The sequence below is a fragment of the Colletotrichum godetiae genome, assembly GCF_030913485.1.
Source record: "Colletotrichum godetiae strain CBS 193.32 chromosome Unknown BDP55scaffold_28, whole genome shotgun sequence".
NCBI lineage: Eukaryota > Fungi > Ascomycota > Sordariomycetes > Glomerellales > Glomerellaceae > Colletotrichum > Colletotrichum godetiae.
The window spans coordinates 549,371-569,307 of NW_026851276.1; the positions used below are offsets into that span (position 1 = coordinate 549,371).

Sequence of the window (19,937 nt, forward strand, 5' to 3'; positions counted from 1 at the left end):
ACGGTGTGTAGGCTTGGGTCTGATCCATGACGTTCACGTCTATCAGCGACCCTAGCCATGACTATCATTTTGAACCAGGGAGTCCTCCGGCAGTCCCAGCTAATCTCGCAGTCAACTAAGACGTAAAGCAGGCATACCAACCAACCTCGGAAAATGTTATCATCTGGGTCATCCATGTTCATCCTGCGGCTGGATACCGGTCTCCACTCCCCGGTCAGCCGTTGATAGGATTCAGACACGAGGAAGGCCGAGGCGACGTGCTTAGGGTAGCGCCGGGTGGTGGCTTATCACACCCTCCCACTCTATCCAACCTCCAAGAAGACATACCCCACTTGTGCCGCTTAGTATGTACAAGCTGCAGATCATCGGCATGCATGCGACGATGCCCGTCAATGATAGGAGTCAAGCTGCATGGCAAGCCGAAACGACGGCCTCAAGTTGGGGCCCATATCTTTTGATGCATTTTCGGATATGTAAGTCCGATGTCGATAGCGGGAAGAAAGTGCTAAGTATGAGGCCACATCAGTAGTGAGGCTCTCATCAAACACGAGGACGACCTAAAACCAAACTTAATCTAGCAATTATTGTTCATATCAAAGGCTTTTTACAGACAAGTCAACTACGATTTCATGAGACAAGGATGGCGAAAGGACTGTACTCGAGTGATATCCAGCCTAAAAGCGTCAAGTTCGCGATTGGTATGTTGGGTTGAAAATGAGAATTGCGCTTTTGGAACCGCCTAACTCACAGGACTAGATCGTGGCGGAACATTTACAGATGTTTGGGCATCAGTTCCGGGTCAGAGTGATGTGGTGTTGAAACTGCTGTCAGTGGACCCCGGCAATTATGACGACGCACCGGCAGAGGGCATCCGACGTGTCTTGGAAATGGTGTCTGGCACAGCTATTCCTCGCCGGTTTCCTATTCCCAAGGATCTCATCCGCTCCATTCGAATGGGCACTACCGTGGCCACGAACGGTAGGTGACTTCCTCTGTAACCTCTACGTCCACAAAAATACCGATTAACACCCGTTCAAGCTTTACTGGAGCGTAAAGGAACTCGGCATGCATTCGTTGTGAATCAGGGCTTCCGCGACCTCCTCGATATTGGTTATCAGTCCAGGCCGAAGCTCTTCGACCTTGGGATCCGCAAGCCAGAGCTTCTATACGATGAAGTTGTCGAAATTTTTGAACGCCTGACTGTGGAAGCTTACGATGAGGATGCCTTTAAGAGCAGTCGCACTCAGCCCAAAGAGTCCCCTGGACTCTTCGTTAGGGGGATGACCGGCGACTTGCTTCGTGTAGTCCGGCCCCTCGACGAGGACGAGGTCCGGCAGAAAATGCTGAAGATTAAGTCTAGGGGCATCGAGACGCTGGCAATCTGCCTTGCACACTCTTACATGTACCCAGCCCACGAGGACAGAGTTGCAGAGATTGCAAGTGAGCTCGGTTTTGGCCATATTTCCACATCGTCGAGCGTCGGCGCAAACATGATCAAGATGATCTCTCGTGGCAGCTCATCTTCGGCAGATGCGTACCTGACTCCGGAAATTGTGCGGTATGTCGAAGGCTTTGCGAAGCAGTTTCAAGATGGCAACCTCGATGACATCTCGTGCGAGTTCATGCAGAGCGACGGTGGCCTAGTCAGTCACAAAGCCTTCAGTGGGCTGCGTGGTATCTTGAGTGGTCCCGCTGGTACTTGTCCCTTGATCCTTTTCGGCCCTTGTTGATGCTAATCTTCTGGTGCTTTAGGCGGTGTTGTCGGTTATGCTAGAACGTCTTACGACGGGGAGTCCCCTATCGTGGGCTTTGATATGGGTGGTACATCAACAGATGTCAGTCGGTACGGTGGTGCTCTAGAGCATGTCTTTGAGTCCACTACGGCTGGCGTTTCTATCCAAAGTCCCCAACTAGACATCAATACCGTTGCCGCTGGTGGTGGAAGCATGCTCTTTTGGCGAGGTGGCCTGTTTAAGGTTGGGCCAGAAGTAAGTTGATGCGTCCCTCCTATCAATGAACCTCGTTAGCTGATATTCGCTCGCAGAGTGCAGGTGCTCAACCTGGTCCTGCTTCATACAGGAAGGGCGGTCCTCTGACAGTGACTGATGCAAATCTATTGTGAGTACATTGAATGTGACGCTTCAGGAAGCGGGATGCTGATATCCTACACCATAGTCTCGGTCGACTCATTCCGAGTTACTTCCCTGCGATCTTCGGCCCGGACGAGAACCTACCTCTTGATTCCGATATCGTAGCAACGAAATTTGAAGAGCTCACCAAGAAGATCAATGCTGACACTGGCCGCTCCATGACGCCACATGAAGTTGCGATAGGCTTCATCGACGTTGCCAACGAGTCTATGTGCCGGCCGATCCGTGCTTTGACTGAAGCCCGCGGCTTTGTAACTGCCGACCACAACCTGGCTACTTTTGGTGGCGCTGGTGGTCAACATGCCTGCGAAATTGCTGAAAAGCTTGGAATCGGACGCATAGTCATCCACAAGTATTCGAGCATCCTGTCAGCATATGGCATGGCACTTGCCGAGGTGGTGCAAGAAGCTCAAGAGCCCAGTTCTGAGATGCTAGCAGGGGAGTCTCTGCCGAGGTTGAACGCTAGGTTGTCTTTCCTCAAGGACAAAGCCACCGGTGGTCTTTTAGCACAGAATATCGAGCAATCAGCAATCGAATACGAATCGTATCTTAATATGAGATACAATGGTACGGACACGAACTTCATGATTTTGGAACCAGATGACGGAGACTGGTTGGCGGCTCTTGAGCGGGAGCACCTACGGGAGCTATCCTTCACATTTCCCAGAACAAGAAAGGTTCACGTTGACGACATTCGCGTCCGAGGAGTTGGAAAAGCGGACGATTCCAGCAGTGATAATGCATGCTTGGTTGAAGAGCTTGTATCGCTGTCTTTCAAGGGTGCCCCGGAGGTTGAAAATGGCCTCGTAAGTCCGAAATTTCAACTGCGAAGTCTATGTTTATTCGGCCACACACTAATGACTTATCAGACGGATGCCTTCTTCACCACTGGAGGACTCCAGTCTACCAAGATCATCCAGCTCAGCAGTCTGCAACCTGGTGCTGTGATTATGGGTCCAGCAATTGTCATTGATAACACCCAAACCATCGTTGTCGTCCCCGGAGCCGAAGCAAAGATCCTGACCTCGCACGTAGTGATCGATCTCGTCGAAAATACTAGCAAGAGCGATGCAGTACAGACCAAGGAGCTGATTGTTGACCCAGTGAAATTGAGTATTTTCGGACATCGATTCATGAGCATCGCGGAGCAGATGGGACGCACGCTGCAAAAAACAAGTATCTCGCTCAACATCAAGGAGCGATTGGACTTTTCGTGTGCTATCTTCAGTCCAGTAGGTGACCTGGTTGCAAATGCTCCGCATGTACCAGTGCATTTGGGCAGCATGAGCTATGCGGTCAAGTATCAGCATGAGTTGCATCGCGGTAATCTCCGTCCTGGTGATGTGCTGGTTTCAAATCACCCCGAAGCTGGAGGAACCCATCTCCCAGGTAGGTTCTTGAGATCCGATGAGAATGTAGCAGCAGACTAAATGCTACCAGATATCACGGTGATAACCCCAGTGTTCGACGAGGATGGCAAGACGATATGTTTCTACACCGCATCCAGGGGTCATCATTTGGACATTGGTGGATCAAAGGGGAACTCGATGCCTCCGTAAGCACTCCATTGTATGTATCGTAGCCCTTTGCTGACTCGTGTTACAGCGACTCTACAGAACTTTGGCAAGAAGGTGCTGCAATCAAGTCTTTCTTCCTGATACGCGACGGCAAGTTCGACGAACATGGCATTGTCAAGATCCTCCTTGACCCTGGACTCTTCCCGGGTTGCAGCGGCTCTCGACGTCTGCCAGACAACCTCTCGGACCTAAAGGCCCAAGTCGCAGCAAACACAAAGGGAAGTGTTCTCATTAGAGCACTCATGGACGAGTTTGGGAGGTCCGTGGTGCACTTTTATATGGCGAAGATCCAAGAGAACGCCGAGGTCTCCGTCCGAAGATTCCTTTCGTCCGCATACAGACGCTTCGGCTCGAAGCCGCTGAAGGCTGTCGATTACCTTGACAATGGCTCACGGATGCAAGTGTCCATCACCATTGATGAAGCCGGCTTTGGTACCTTCGATTTCACCGGCACGTCTTGCGAGATGCTATCCAATATGAACGCGCCGCCTGCGATCACTTACTCGGCTCTGATTTACACTCTTCGGTTGCTAATCGGATCCGACATCCCGCTGAATCAAGGTTGCCTTGCACCTACCAAGGTAATTCTTCCAAAGAACACTTTCCTGAATCCTGGACCACAGTCGGCCGTCTGTTGCGGGAACACCCTCACTTCGCAACGACTCGTCGATCTACTTCTCAAGGCATTCAGAGCAGCTGCCGGATCGCAGGGGTGCATGAATTGTTTCGGGTTCTTTGGCAACTCTGTTGATCCTGCAGCCTCCTCGGAGGATTCTAAGGACGACAACTCCGAAGGCTTCGGCTTCGGCTATGGTGAAACCATTTGTGGGGGTGAGGGCGCGGGTCCAAATTGGCACGGCGCCTCCGGCGTCCAGATTCACATGACCAACACCCGAACGACGGACATTGAGATTATTGAGAAGCGTTACCCGGTTCTTATCCGCGAGTTCTCTATCCGAAAAGATAGTGGGGGGGATGGAATGTTCCGGGGAGGCTGTGGAATCGTGCGGGACTTCGAGTGTCGGGCTCCTCTGACGTACGGCATTATCTCTGAGCGCCGTGTGCACCAGCCGTACGGGATGATGGGCGGGGAGAATGGAGAGTCTGGTGCTAACTACTGGGTGCAGAAGACAGACGATGGCGATGAGAGGTGGATCAGTATCGGGCCCAGAGGTCAGGTGGATATGAAGACAGGCGATCGATGTGTGATCCACACTCCAGGAGGAGGAGGCTGGGGTATTCCGGATGAGCAAAGTCTCCAGGATGATGGATTCAACGGCACCGATAGTCCTTGGGCAGGTCAGACTGTGCATCCTAGAGCCACAGGCAGTCTTCATGCTTTTGCTACCGCACAGGAGGCTTCATCTTGAACTGAGTACTACGTAGATCATAAGTGCTAGACCCATCGTTTTGATGATTTCACGCTCGGAGATCCGTTTGAGTAGCTACAATGATTGAGAAACGTGAGAATTATGCTGTTCAGTAACAACGGTCATCATGCTCAAACAAAGAAGCAGCCGTCGAGCTTAGCTTTGAAGAGAATGAACTGAAGGACAAAAAGCCCAGGAAAGTGATAATTTCGAGTTCTCAGCTGCGCCATCTACAAAATACGAAATTCCACTGTGTCTGAGGAGTCATCTGCAACATCAGAATCTTCGATTGCTTCAGCGTCCATATTTCCATGGACATAAGCTTCGCCGACCAAGGTAAAGTAATCAGTTGAATACTTTCGGCGCATGACGACAGGAACAGAGCAACCACACAAGACGCAGGTGATATTCCCACTCCTGGCTCCAGCTGGACAACGTCCAAACAGCTTTCTCAGGATGGTACCAGCGACGTAGTGTATCAGCGACTATTTGGTTACCCTATTGCCGAGACGGGATCCCCGGCACGCGCAATGCAGGCGGTGTACTTTACCCTCGCGCGGCTTGTCTACTGCGACTTTCTCAGCGCGTTCTCTCCCAATTATGCCGCTCCCGGAACAGACACCGCGGAAGTTGTCACATTTGAGTTGACATCAAACCCATGGCGTTTTAGGGGGTACCTAGCCGTCGTGGAAATCTTGGCCGTCTTCCTGGCCTCATTCGTTACAGCTGCCTTGTTGTTCCGGTCTACGCGCTATAGTCTGCCTGAGAATGTGGGGCACACTGTTGCGCAGATTTTAGACAGCCCCGAGCTGGCAGACTTGCTTAACGACGCGAGAGTTGCCACTGACGATGACGTGGGCCGCCTGGCGATAGCCTTAAAGTCTGACCGTTTTGCTGTACGAGACGGCGTATTCACTCGAACGTCGGGGGTAGGTCTGGATATGGAGCTGGAGTCGAATCAGTCCCGGCGTCGACTGACGACGCAAGATCAAGTTTCGTAGAGCGCAGCGGAACCTTTCTGGGATATAGTCGTTCATCCTTAGACTTTATGGGAGGCTATGGTATTTGAAACTATGAGGAAAAGAGTTGAGGTCGTACCTATCATGACAAAGCCTTTGTCGCCTCTGTGGTAGACCCCTTCTGGTTCTCACGTCCATCGTCGCTTTGAACATCCACCTTCTCCAACGTCGCAACACTTTCCCCAGCCTCCTTCAACGACTTCCAATTGAGACCAAAATCAAGAACATCGGGATACTTCCGCACATACCACAACATCCCAAGGATAGAAGCGATACTCCCAACACTAAACGCCGCCGCCAGCGGGAACCCGATAGGATACCTCGGTGAATCCGCCGTCCTCCACGCCCGAAGCGGGATCGTAGCATGCCCAACATACACAAGCGTAACCGCGAGTCCAACAATCACCGATCTCGCCTCAGGCTCCTTGCGCAAGATGATGGCAAGCCATGCGAGGAGAGCATATCCCCAAGCCGCCGTCGCAAACGTCAAGAAGTAAAACGTCATAATTGTCCCCCTTCCGCCAGGCCAGGCTGCCAATACAGATGTAGCCACGAGCTGAAGCACCGCGGCGCCGATGGCGACCTGCCACCGCCAGTCCTTCCAATCGCTCAGCGCGTTGAGGGAAATGTTGGCTACGATGGAGATCGCGTAGCCGCCGAGCGGGATGAGGTTGACAGTGTAGACAGAATACAACGCCGTCGTGCCGTCTGCGGCCTTGAGGCCCTTGAGGTAGAGTAAGAAATACGAGTTGGCGCGCTGAGACCAGGCGAATTGGAGGTATGCGGCGAGGAATAGGTACGTGATGGGCGAGGTGAAGAGTTTCCGCACGCGGGACCAGAGGGCCTTCCCTTTGATGACTTCCTGGGTCGTCGTCCCGGACTTCTTCATGCGTGATGCGGCGAGGACGCGTTCGTCTGCAGTGAGCCAGAGGGCGCGGGTCGTGGTGGGCGCGTCGGGGATGACCAGGAACCCGTAGAGACCCCACACGATCGTCATAGTACCTGAGACGACGAAGAGCCACTGCCAGCCCTCGAGGCCGTGTGCGCCGTTGAGGTTCTTGTAGAGCGCGGCTTGGAGGATGCCGAGGAACATGCTGCCGGCCTGGCTACTTACGCCAAAGATGGCCAGACGTTTGCCGAGTTCGGAGGGGGTATACCAGTTGAATATGAGGTTCACGATGCCCGGCCACGAAGTCGCCTCGAATACGCCGAGGAAGAAGCGCAAAACGAAGACGGTGCGGGCGTTCTTGGCGGCAAAGGTCGCGAGGGTGATGGCGCCCCAGACGACTTCGCAGAATGGCAACCAGAGGGACGGGCGGACGCGGGTTTGAATGAGTTGAGAAGGGACGATGAAGAGGGCATAGCCGATGGAGAAGTATGTCGTAAACTCGACAAGTTCGTTGCCGTAGAGGGAGAGGGCCTCTTGCATGCCTGAGACGTAGGCTGCTGTCGTTGCGGACTGGTCCATGTCCTTCATGAGGCCTGCGATGAAGGCCCATGATAGGAGGAGGAGGTCGAGCTTGAGAACGAGGACATGTTCTGCATCTTCAAAATAGGGATGGATCTTAGCTAGCCATGGGATCGAAGGTTTTGTGAGGTTGGGACTGGCTTCCGCTGAGGCCACTCCTGGCTCGGTCTTTACCATTGTTGGTGATGCCTTGTGATATTCCTCTGATGGATAGTTGCGAGATCAAAAGGGATGTCTCAACGGAAGGTAGGGCTTCGATGGCTAAGATACCGATCGCTCAAAAAGCAACTGGTCTTTCAACAGCGGCTTTCAGGGTCGTATTTGAACTCGATCGTTGAACCGACATTCGCCATCGCCATGTACCAAGACTACTTCCTCAAGCGGACAGATCCCGACAAGATGTCGGATGACACCGACGCTCAAGACAATGCTTAAAAGATATTGGGCAATGTATGAAATGGCAACATCACCATCTTTCATGATGAAATAGAAACATGAACAGGAACGGGAACGGGAGCGGGAAGAAGTGCCAAAAGTTGGACGGCCAGTTACTTTTGCAGAAATTCAGATGAACCGTTAGCCAAAACTCTGTTTCTCGTTACCGAATCGTAGCGTTCCATGGGCCATCCCAGCTCCGGGGAAGCGTCGCCGGTGGGCAGGGATACAATGTAAAATGTCGCCATTTCGCCGGCTTATGCCGTGACGCGTCGGTGTCCCGCCGAATGATGAAAGGAGACCTATTCTGCATCTACCATTCGACTGTGGACTTCGTGCTGGTCGGAAACCGCCAGCACGTTTGTCGGGACGTCGCCGATCGAGTGAGAGGAAAACTGACGCGATAACCAATTGAGTCTCATCGGCTTTGCAAGCAAAGCTGGATACATATACCGACAACACGCGACCGTGAAGTTCTAGACAGTCCGGTCTCAAGCATTGCGTGCTTCACTATTCCCGCCCTCGCTGCCACGCACTCACGTCCAGACAGCATGCCGACCGAACCACTGTACCCAGCCTACCTCCCCACCAGGCCCGACGGCTTTCAGCCGACCATCGACGTGCCGTTCTTCGAAGCCGAAGAACCCGGCGCGCGGGCCAAAGCCACCCAGCCCTCCTCCCCCTCCTCCCCCTCCATCTTCCGGGACGGCGGCGCCGCCAAAGTGGAGAACATCACCCCCCGCGTCGGCGCCGAGGTCCGGGGCATCCAGCTTAGCCAGCTCTCCAAGGCGGATCTGGACGAGGTAGCGCTATTAGCTGCTGAGAGAGGCGTTCTTGTTTTTGTGAGTTTCCGTCAGAAATTGGGGATATGATGATGGTGGTGACGCCTTTGCTTGAGGCAGGCCATGGTTGTGTAGGAACAGTATGTTAATCGTGCGTGTCTTTCTAGAGAGACCAAGATTTTGCCGATATTGGGTTTGATAGGCAAAAGGAGATTGTGAGGCACTATGGGCCTCTGCACAAGGTACGGTTCGAGAGGTCACGTTTAGTTTGAGCGCATTCGCTAATCTGCCCCGGTCACAGCATCCCACGATGGGATATCCAGAAGGCACAGGCCCAGAGTTTCACGTCGTCTACGCCGATGAGAAAGCGTAAGACACACTACCTCCCCCTACACCCCACCCAGGATCAAGAAGATCACGAGACTCATACATATACTCACACTCACGACGTCAGAGGCAACCTCCGCACCCTCCTCGGTCCCCGCACAACCTACGACCTCTGGCACATAGACCAAACCTTCACCCCAAACACCCCTTCAACAACCTTCTTCTGGGTTCTCGAGACCCCAGCCTCCGGCGGCGGCGACACAGCCTTCACATCCCTAACAGCAGCCTACGAAGCCCTCTCCCCCGCCTACCGCGCCACCCTCCGCGGTCTCAGCCTCTTTCACACTTCAGCCTCCGTAGGCGAAGTCGCGCGCGTGGGCGCAGAGCGCGCCCTCCGCGAAGCTGTCTCCACGACGCATCCATTGGTAATCCGGCACCCGGTTACAGGAAAGCCGAGTATGTTTGTGAACCCGACGATTGCGAGGCGGGTGGAGGGGTTCCTGCCCGAGGAGTCGGATGCGCTGTTGGCGTTTTTACATAATCATATCAAGAGTTTGGATTTTAGCTGTAGGATTAGGTGGGAGGCTGGGTCGGTTGTTGTGTGGGATCAGAGGAGCGTGGCGCATAGTGCCGTGCCGGATTTTAGGGAGGGTGAGAGGAGGCATATGGTAAGGATTATACCGTATGGATCGAGGCCTGAGCCTGCGTTTCCTGAGGAGCATGGACGCAGTCATAAGGACGAAGAGGTGTAATGAACGTTGTTCTTGTGATCTACAGGTAGGCACATGAGAGAGGTTCACAGTCGCAAAGTCAACATTTCATTTCACACGCTTCCAAGTATGGGCAAAGTGGTATATCTCTAGGCTACGTGTGCGTGTTCTATCTAGAAAGTTGAGAATTACTTGGCTTGCGAGAGATAGCAAAACCTCAGCTTACCCTACCTTGGCAAAGTTTCGCTTCATCAACCCCGCACTCGATTCTTGTGCCCAAAGTTGAGCCTCACAAAAGGTTGACAAGGATCCGGCATGGATGCGATGCGTGCGATGGGGTGAGCAAAGTGCGATGATCATACGCATCCGTACCGATTTGGAGTGCGACATAAGTGCGATAAGTGCGGTGAAAGTGCGACGGCCACGCCATTCGTCAACCCCACTGCTGTCCCGCTCTCGTGCATGAAGGACTGTGTCGCACTTACAAGTGCGATGGTCAACCCCGGTCCGGATGACAGCCTTATGAGTATCATCGTGAATAAGTGGGAGCGCAGTCCGTTCTCCTAGACTACTCGACCTTCGACTAGACTAGAGCTGTTCGCAAGCTTTACAAGCTCTTGAGATCTAGTTTTCTCTACAGTTTTCATGGCGGCCAACCCGGGCATCAATACCGGATCGCCGGTTGGACAACCTGCAGCACCTTCGTCCTCCAGCCTGCAAACGTCGCCAAATCTTAGGGATTACCAGGATGACTCTAACAAAAGGAAGAAGCCTCCCAGGAAACTGGACAGCGAAAAGTGCCAGCTTTGCAGACAACACAAGTTGAAGGTATTTCGCTCCCCTTCCGAACACAAACTCGGGTCCTGCCTGTGTCACAGAGCGTCCAGGGCTTCGGTTGGGAATCTGCTGACAAGCGTGATACCAAGTGCCTCCCACAACCTCGGACATGGCCGCAAAAGTGCGACCGCTGTCTGTCCAAAGGGCTGGAATGCTCACCTGGAGAAGTTAAGAAAAGAACTCGAAGACAGGTCCCAGGCGACGAAGAGTCCGAAAACATGATGCGCGTCCCGGGAGGACATGGATCCCATAGCCAAGGTCACGATGGCTCTAGTAGTGCTTGGAACTGCGAAGATCTGTAAGGCCGGTGTCAGTTTGATTGTTAGACTCATCTAATTGTAAGATACAGGATGGATATACTTACCGCAGTCCAGCTTCTAAACAGCGTATATGAGGTCCACCATCACCAGAGAAACTCTCTGCTGGATATTCTCGATTTCCAAAAGACCCCCTGCCAAAGCCATGGACCTGGAGCCCAGGCACAGCTCGATGTGCCTTACGTCTCGGGTCTTCATCAAAGTTTACCTCTTCTCAAAGATAGAATATCGGTCGCGCTCAAGACGAGACTCGGACACGGCAAACCCGCGTGCCTGGCCGAGAGGATGTTGTTTGAGAATGCTCTCACCGAGTTGCACGGCAATTTGCCAAAGCGTCCGATGATAGATGGTCCAGTAGAAACTCATCGACTACTCATACGCGAACAAATCTCCGACCTACTCTTCCGGTCCAGGTCAATCATGTCGGAGACTATTACGTTGAGAGCGATAGCCTCACTGTCCACCACACTCTCTTCGAGGCTACCGATTCTCCTGAAGAAGTTCGGACTCTACGACTGGTCTTACGTGGAACAGGGCTTCGGCCCAGAATGGGAGAAGTTGGTCCCCCATGCGGTTGTTGGATGCCTCCTCTTCGGGCCAGGCGATCTCTACTCAGACTCGCAGCCATACGCGAAGATCTGGGCCCACGATATTCTGGTCAAAGAAGGCGCGAAATACCCCATACTGGCACGAGATCTCGCCCTCATCCCGCCGAAAGCCAGCAGCTGGTCCCTCGATGACTTGGCCTTCCTCACCAACCACGTCGGATCGGACCTCAAGGACAACCAAGGGCTCACCCTAGTCCACGCCGCGATCTTGGACCGCAGGCCGGACGTCGTGCATCGACTCCTGGAACCGGGAGGCGCCAAGCCGTGGCATCGGATCTTTCGGAGACGGTTCTCGCTGTTCCACTTCGCGGCCTCGGTCGGGTGCGAGGCTTGTTACGCGGAATTACGCTATCACCCTGAGATCCGGCCGGCGGAGGAGACACGAGATCGGAACGGAATGCTGCCCTTGCACGTCGCGGCTCTTCGCGGGCAAGCACATGTGGTGGAGGCGATTCTAAAGGCCCACTACGATGGAGAGGAGGAGAACGAGGAATACGTGAACCGAGAGACGTCCGAGTCCGGGCACACTGCGTTGTATCTCGCTATCGCGAAGGCAGATGACGATGCCACAGCTAGGTTCTTGGCAATGTATCCTGGCGTCGACTTTCTCGTCGATCGCCAGGTACGGCAGACAGCACTTCATGTTGCAGCATCTCGCAAGCGACACGGTCTCTTCCGATTTCTCCTCTCCAGAGCACCTGAGGATCAGCTCAATGTGCAGAACGAAGACGGCGAGACAGCGTTGCACATTCTTGCTCGTCACGGCGATCGGGAGACGTTGAACGCTGCCCTAGACCTGCCCTCAATCGAACTTGACGTTACAGCTAATGACGGGTCAACACCACTGGTTGATGCCGTGACGAGCGCGAACATGGAGGCGATGGAAGCCTTGATCGGCTGCCCGGGAGTAGATATCACGGCGCTACGGCGGCCTTTGGAGCCCTTTGGATTCTCTGCCTTGGAGCATATTATACAAGAAGCAGACGGCAACGATGGTTCTGGGGGGTACGTCGAAATATTGGAATGCTTGCGAGTACGGTGTCCCGAGCTGGAAGACGATCTTTGCGAGGCAACGATGGCTGAGATGGAGACCGATGATGGTTGATACGGTGGTTGTATATCCGTTTGAGGTTGATATTAATTCGACCCAGGCGGCTTTAGGCTGGCGAAATATGTGCGGCAGAGATTCGCACTGCAACAAGCCATACCTATAATCATCAGTCATACCTGCTGTAAACCAATAAAAACCCGAGTGTTCTCAAAGGAGATTGATATCACGTGGGAGTGCATCAGACGTGTTCCTTCAGACCTGTCTTGAAGTCATCGCCGATATCCAGAATCCGGTCAACTGGGATCGAGAAACGAGCGTGCTGAAGCCTGATAGGTTGTAGTGCACTGACGACACTGGTTGACCCGACGGCGCAGATGCAATATCGCTTAAGGGCGAGTTTTTCGCCGGGGTGATTGACTCGGAGGGCGGGGATCGAAGCGGACGAACCCCTGAATGTTGGTCCCACCGATTGCTCATGAAGCGATGTTACGCCGAACGCGAAGGTTCAGGGGAACTAGGTGGCGGAGGGGAGGGGCGGGAGGGGCATACATGAGGACGATGGTATCATGGTCGACGGTTGTGGGTGACAACTTGGTGATAGTTCGGTGTGTTATCTGGATTCGTCGTTCCTGGGACCCTGAGACGTGGTTGGGGAAGTACTGTAGGATATTGAGATGGTATGCAGTGACTGTCTTCAGTCTGGACTGTGAGTAAAGTCAGCGAGCACGCAAGCAAGGCACGGGAGACAGGATAGCATACCCGGACGGAACATCTGGTGCAGCACCAACGGCATCGTGGAGCATTCCAGGCCGGATCGACGCAGCGGATCACCGTTTGGGAGCAGCGTTCAAGTGTCGAAATCCAATGCCCCGTCTCGACTCTGGAGTTCTCCGACCAGCTGTGGATTATTTGACAACGGGCCGAGACGGACGAACCATCCAAAAGGAAGTAGACGGAGACTCGGGACTTAGTCCTCTAAGCCTCCACCACCGTTGCTTCGTGTGGTTCGTGTCAGTTAGTTAGGGACCGGTCCTTGGAGGCTGACGGTTGAGGCGGAGGAAGAAAAAGGAAGAAAACGTGACATCAAGACGGATTGAAACGGCCATGTCGACACGAGGCACAAACTGCGAGAAAACTAACGACAAATAAACGAAGGCGGAGCTGAAGAAACCAACAAATTGCGCGAGCAAAGTTGGGAAAGTTGGGAGCAATGGCCGCAAGTGCAGGGAACTCCACCGGAAGAGGAACGAAACTCGGAGCAGACAGCAAGAAAGAGAAGCAACGTCCGGGGGGCTGTGAAGCTTGGGAAAGAGCAAGTGGGAAAGGGCAGGAGAGCACATGGCGGGACAGGGAATGCGTCCCGGCTGGTGCCATATCGTTGGCTACAATTGCGTGTAGAGCGGGGTCGGCTAGAGATTAGTGGATCCATGTGAGTGGATACAAATCCCACGCTATTGTTCGAAGAGGAAACGATGGGCAGGAACTGGCAAGGAAGAAACGAGGCATGAACCGGTCTATCGGGGGACCCGTCGCTTTTCCATCTTTTCCCATCTTTCCAGCGCTTCTCAATGGCTGAGAGATTCTGAGAATGAGCATTCGATGCATCCAGGCGCGACGCTGAGGGTGACATTCGATATGCATATCCCAGACCTGCACCTGCACCTGTCTGCAGTGCGCCAGTGCTGCACCAGCGACTCCCATTGTCAATTGTGCAAACTCCTCTGGATTGGCTCATCAAAGTGCTTCAGTGCTCCCTCCCACGGAATCCACCCCGTCTGTGTCCGTACCAGGTTCGAGAAGCCCAAGCACCTCACCTTGCCCCACTCCATTCATCCAGTCTCGGAAAGAAGTCTTGCTGCACCTGCCACCTGCAGCTTTCCTACGCCTGCTCCTTCCATTGCAAGTTGACACACACACCACACCATTCCTTCCCGTCTCCTCTTCTTCTTTCCCTTCCACCCTACGTGCCTTCCAACCATCCATAACAGTATTATCAAGGTTCTCTTCCTGCAGCTGCAACCGTATCTGTACTTACCTTTCCTATCTGCTGAATCCGTGATTCGTAGACGGTTCTTTCCCTGCACGAGTCGCTCTTTCCCCTCCTTTCAAAGTACCTCAGTTTTCCCCCCTTGGCCCCTTCCACTCTGGCAGTTCCCTTCTGGGCCATCCAATCCTTTCCCTTGCACATTGTCATTCTTCCCTTTCCACCACCACACCACACGGCACACACCTCACGCACACCCGACCACACCTCACCCTCCGGCCCGACCTAAAGGTACCTTTCCTTCAACTCACTTTACCACCTTGGGCCAAGCCGCCGCCGCCATTCTTCCAATCTTTTTCTATCCATCCTGACCAACCCAGCCCAACCACTCCAGACCGGATACAACATCTCCCTCACTCGCACACACATACTCCCACCCAGTCCGCTCGTTCCAACTTAACTCACCTTAATAAACCAAAACCACCCCAAGAGGTCTCGAAGCCCGGCGTTTTGACTACCTCTCGTTCCCTCGCTCCCGCACCGACTCCCAACACAGGTCACAGACACCAAGCTACTCTTAGCCACAGAGTGCCGAATTAGAAAAAGAACAAATCCAAGAGCCAAAGCACCCGATCACGGCACCACTATCAGACACCTGCTGCCAATCTGTTCTCAAAATACGACAGACATCTTACCGCAAACGCCAACCGGCAGAAAAGGGGAATTGCAACACATCCGAGCCACCAGAGACATCTGTGTCACAAGATTGCGACCTCCATTCCCCCCCCCATTCCTACCGCGACCGATAAGCTTTTCGTCTGATCTGTTGCGCCCCTACATTACGACGTGCGTCTGCCACCGTTCACAGACATTGTCCTCCCGTACATCACGTCCCGTCATCTGTACCTGCTCAACCATCTCATCCCAAGTTGAGTCGATTGAGTTCGCCTCGTCCCGCCTTCAACTTTGAGCAAGATCAAATCCTCGAACAACCCCAGTACAACACGCTTTACAAACCTACATCGACCGTCTACGCTCGAAAATCATTCACAATGGCTCCCGGTATTCTTGAACGCATTCAGCAGAAGATTGAGCTCTTCCGTCTGGAGCAGCGCTACACTCGTCGCCGTCACCGTCGCTCAACTTTCGTCTCCAACGCAGTTTACGTCGACGGCGAGTACGTCTACCAAACCCCCACATCTACGGGTTCCTCGTCCGCCGGCACGACCACCAGCAAGGAGTCTTCATCACCACGAGTCAATGCCCTACACCACGCTGAGCCTGCTTCGCCGGCCATCGCCCCGACACAAACCGAGCCCAGTAAGAAGCGATTGAGCCGCTTCGCTTCCATGCCCGGCTTCGGGTCCTCGAAGCAGACTCCCACCAACGACTGGAGGTCAAGCCGCGTCAGCGTCAGCGAGATCCAGCGGTAGAAGCGTCTGGCCTACGCTACTTGGACCGATCAAAGAAAAAAAAACAAAGAAAAGAGTTCTGAAATGGACGATACATAGATCAGGGCAGCGATCTCACGACGGCAACATGATTACCCTCGGGGCGAGTCTTCGAGGTTCGACAACGACGAGGTTTTGCTTGAAAGCAATTGGCATATTGCACTTTACGACCATTTTCCGTCACGTCTCTTAGCGGCGCTTGCATTAGCATTGGGGGCCTGCTCTTGTTCTTTTCTTCTTTTTATTTGCTGGGAGGTTTGCATTGGCCGACATGCCGCATGCATATTTGCACCTACTGCTCCCAACATCGCCAGACGCTGTGTGAGAATCGCACCGGCGCTGGTCCTTGCTTGTCTGGACACACTACACCGACTTGTAATCTTGACTGCTGCTCGGGACAGATACCCTTCAGCTTACCGGCGTCGTGCACGCACCTTTTCTCCTGTACATATCCAACGGATTATATGACTACTTCAAACACTATTGTCTCGGTGCCCCTATTTTGTGATGCTCAAGGAATACTCAATCAGAAGACCATGTTTGATGAACGCAGGAATTTGGTGAGAGATTGCAAACGCTGGATGCCGTTCCGTGTCTCAGATCCTTGGTGGTACTGGCAGTGATCGGCCGCGGCTCGAACGGCTGCAACTCAAAGGCATGCAGAGTATTCGGACGATCGTCCCGGACACATCGGCGACGCTTGGCTGTCTGACCCGGTGTTGCTTGGAGGGGCGAGACCCCGAAATCCCGTTTTGCGGGGTGGATGGTCCCAAGCTCCCAATGGATCCCGCGACTTGGTCCTTGGGTGACCCTTGGGTGACACTTGGGTCCTGAGGAAGACGCACAATCACATCAAGAACAAGGGTGCTCCCTCAAACAGCTCGTCCCATGACGAGAACTTGCGACCGTGCTTTGCCTCACGCTGTAGCTTTTCGACGAGACGAGCACCGTCTATCATGCTTACTGTGCCCAATTCTTCACCGACCGCTTGCATCCCCGAGCACATGAAGTTTCTGGTCTCTTCGTCGTGGTAGATGAGGGCTGAGTGGATTCCGCCGATGACCATTGGCCAGATGACGAATTTGTGTAACAGCCCTGCGCTGGTTGCGATGGAGTTTGATGGTGTTTTGCTGGCATGCGGGTGATGCCGCTGGGTTCTTTGGGTGAAGAGGACGCGGAGACTTGCGATGAGTGCGGTGTATGCTGCTGATTCTCTGCTTGCGAGATGGGATGAGACTTCTTTTGACCAGACGGTGCTTGATCTATGTGTGGTTCTGAGGCCTGCGAGACTGTTGATGGCGTACAAAGTGGCAGCGGCATGATATGTCGTCATCAGTGCTACCCAGGCGTCTTTTGTTTCCTGGTCGTGACTCAGTTTACTCGGCGCCAGCCATGCCTCTGCAGTCGTCGAGATCTCAGCGGCCCATTTCTCTGGCGGTGAGGTATCCAGATACTTTAGCACGGCGGACAATTCGTCCGGGAGAGGCTTCTCTGTCTCTGGGTAGAGCGCCCTCCGTGCTCGTAGCCCATTGATGCGAATGAGTACCTTGGCCAGGTCGTTGGGCACCAGCCTCCAAGGGTTACGAGTGTTTGTATCCGATTCTTGGAATATTGCTTCGTAGGATTCCTGTCTGGCCAAGATCGTGCGGGCGACGGACGGCTCGTTGAGGGTGATGGCCCCGTAGGTGGATGTGCCGAAGATGTCAAAGATTGCGAATTGTTGGAGGAGGCGGCAGAGTTCTGGGTCTGACTTTGCAACGGCTGCGAAGGGCCCGTGGGTAAGGATTATGCTCCACGCGCCGGTGATGTGGGATTGCCAAGGGGCGTAGGCTGAGAATTGGATCTTGAGAGGTGTTAGAATTTGGTCATGGCTGAAGAGTTCGACTAGAGAGCGAGGACAAGGAGAGGGATAGGGAGGGAGGAAGGGAAGGTGGCGAGGAGGAGTTCGTGGGGCTACCGGATAGAGGGATGTGGTGGGGAAGGTACCTGAGATGAGAGCATCACCATGATGCCGAGGAGGATACTGGGCCCCGGATCTTCGGCGGTGGCCGATGAGCTGGTCTCGTGAGGTTGGTGATATGCGCAGAGTTCTTGGCCTAGGGCTTGTAAGGCGGCGGCTTGGGATGCGAAGTGGACGCTTTTAAAGTCGCCTCCCGCCATGAGTCTGGACACTTCGGATGTAGCGCCCGATGTTGATGCATATTGTCTGAATGGAGAGCGGGATGTGGAGGCAGCGAGGGTCTTGTTCTGGTTTGGGAGCTTTGATAAGATACTTGATGATGATGACGACGAGGGTTGTCCGTTGATGTGTCTGTGGAGGGCGGCGATGGAGATGTATGTGTTACGGAGGTAGGGGGCGAGTGAGGCGATTTGGAGGGGGGAGATTTGGTATGGTGATGTTGATGTTGAGTACGGGACTAGGTCTGGTGCTACGTGGTGGTTATCTGTTGATGGGTAATTAGTTGATGGATTTATTAGTGAAGATGTCGAAGCGAATATGTGAGGGGGAGAATCGGATAGTGAGTGAGTGAGATGTGTGGGTGAGTGAGCTCGTTGTAGTAAGTGAGCGATGATGTTTGAGTGAGTGAGTGAGGTGTAGGAATATACTCGGTACGTGAATATGTGACACGGGATGGCGTTTACCCACAATACTCCATGGCATCAGCCGCAATCCTCAACTCCATCACAGGTCCGGCCGTTCTTGGCGATCGGCATACGATGCCAAGAACGGACGCCGGTGGGCTACTGCTACTGCTGCTCCGTGTCTTTCCCCGGTCACGGTCGCGATGGCTCTCCGGCTCCCGATCCCGCACCCGGATGATGGCGCCCTTTTGCGTCAAGACGAGCGGATCTCGAAAGGCGATGGGCCTCTTGTCGCCGTAGCCTGGGCATTCTGTGTCTGCGGCGATGCATTTCCGGCAGGTTGGCACGGAGGAGTCGCATCGGAGGCGCTTTTTGCGGCAGCGCCAGCATTGAGGGCCGAGAGTCATTGTGCTTTTTCTCGGGGATGATGAGTGACTGTGGCGTTGGCTACGAGCTTGTGGCTGACTATTCTCTAGATTGAATTGAATGAGCAGTCGAGCGGATATTGAGCAGCGTTAATTTGTGAAGTTATCCCATGGCGATGTCTATCTCAGTCCTTTGAACAAGGGAAACGGCAGTGCCCGTGGGGGGATAAGTTCTCCCCCACTTCAGAAAGATTAGTATCATTCACGTTTTCGGCACATGGCGACACCGAGTTGCGCAGAGCGGCGATGTCGGCCCCCGCTCAAGCCCAATCAACAGTCCATGGGTAGCCCGAATCGGAAGCATGCACGGTATCGGCGGTTTGCACTACTACTGGCCGACGCGGGTACGGTGAGCTCGCGGCCTTTACACGCCACGCACGCACGCGGCTTTACGGATGTATAAGTCGGGCTCTATCCAACTGACGAGGGCCGATGGCGACGTGATTATTGCGGAATGGGACGTCAATGAGGGACGGCGTTCTCTCGGTGAGTCAGGTGCTGTTGGGGAATCAACGCCGACGAGGTTAGCTGCTTTGCCATATGAACTTTCGTCCTGGCACAAATTGACATTTTGGCATTTTTGCATGTTTGTTTGACCAGACCTGTGACATAATCGCTGCCGCGTGGATCGTGGTTGAGACAAGCAGCACAGCCTCGCAATCTTGGTTACAGGTCGATCGAGAGAGTGCCCGTCTAATTTACTGTGACCCGCGAGGGAGATTCGCGTTGATCGACGAAACAATTGGGGACGGCGGGTTTTTGTGGCTCTGGCGCGTTGCCGTGTTTCCCATGATGGAGTGACGCAATATGAAGTAAATCTAGACTTCATATTTCAAGATACCT

General features: G+C 53.7%; 6 protein-coding genes across 6 annotated transcripts; 4 read left to right on the top strand and 2 right to left on the bottom strand.

Annotated features, from left to right (window-relative positions):
- Window positions 1-640: 640 nt before the first annotated feature.
- BDP55DRAFT_705256 (Hydantoinase B/oxoprolinase-domain-containing protein) lies at window positions 641-5,097 on the top strand (the record flags this gene model as incomplete). Its single annotated transcript, XM_060578029.1, has 9 exons — window positions 641-698; window positions 751-978; window positions 1,039-1,695; window positions 1,753-1,988; window positions 2,045-2,118; window positions 2,176-2,956; window positions 3,020-3,539; window positions 3,591-3,705; window positions 3,756-5,097. 9 exons carry the CDS (start codon window positions 641-643, stop codon window positions 5,095-5,097), a joined length of 4,011 nt encoding a protein of 1,336 aa, XP_060428030.1.
- A 713-nt stretch (window positions 5,098-5,810) lies between these two features.
- Window positions 5,811-7,584, bottom strand: BDP55DRAFT_695106 (major facilitator superfamily domain-containing protein; the record flags this gene model as incomplete). The annotated part of the gene is made up of 2 exons (XM_060577428.1): window positions 5,811-5,841; window positions 6,317-7,584. 2 exons carry the CDS (start codon window positions 7,582-7,584, stop codon window positions 5,811-5,813), a joined length of 1,299 nt encoding a protein of 432 aa, XP_060428031.1.
- Window positions 7,585-8,570: 986 nt separating this feature from the next.
- Window positions 8,571-9,880, top strand: BDP55DRAFT_555398 (uncharacterized protein; the record flags this gene model as incomplete). Its single annotated transcript, XM_060569491.1, has 4 exons — window positions 8,571-8,861; window positions 8,969-9,043; window positions 9,103-9,170; window positions 9,256-9,880. The coding sequence occupies 4 exons, from the start codon at window positions 8,571-8,573 to the stop codon at window positions 9,878-9,880; spliced, it is 1,059 nt and encodes a 352-aa protein (XP_060428032.1).
- A 476-nt stretch (window positions 9,881-10,356) lies between these two features.
- Window positions 10,357-11,167, top strand: BDP55DRAFT_196479 (uncharacterized protein). The gene is made up of 3 exons (XM_060565916.1): window positions 10,357-10,666; window positions 10,765-10,973; window positions 11,050-11,167. The coding sequence occupies exons 1-3, from the start codon at window positions 10,484-10,486 to the stop codon at window positions 11,054-11,056; spliced, it is 399 nt and encodes a 132-aa protein (XP_060428033.1). The 5' UTR covers window positions 10,357-10,483; the 3' UTR covers window positions 11,057-11,167.
- Window positions 11,168-15,687: 4,520 nt separating this feature from the next.
- On the top strand, window positions 15,688-16,068 carry BDP55DRAFT_730171 (uncharacterized protein; the record flags this gene model as incomplete). Its single annotated transcript, XM_060579657.1, has 1 exon — window positions 15,688-16,068. The coding sequence occupies one exon, from the start codon at window positions 15,688-15,690 to the stop codon at window positions 16,066-16,068; it is 381 nt and encodes a 126-aa protein (XP_060428034.1).
- A 1,971-nt stretch (window positions 16,069-18,039) lies between these two features.
- Window positions 18,040-19,076, bottom strand: BDP55DRAFT_555209 (uncharacterized protein; the record flags this gene model as incomplete). The annotated part of the gene is made up of 2 exons (XM_060569466.1): window positions 18,040-18,530; window positions 18,734-19,076. 2 exons carry the CDS (start codon window positions 19,074-19,076, stop codon window positions 18,040-18,042), a joined length of 834 nt encoding a protein of 277 aa, XP_060428035.1.
- Between the last annotated feature and the right edge of the window lie 861 nt (window positions 19,077-19,937).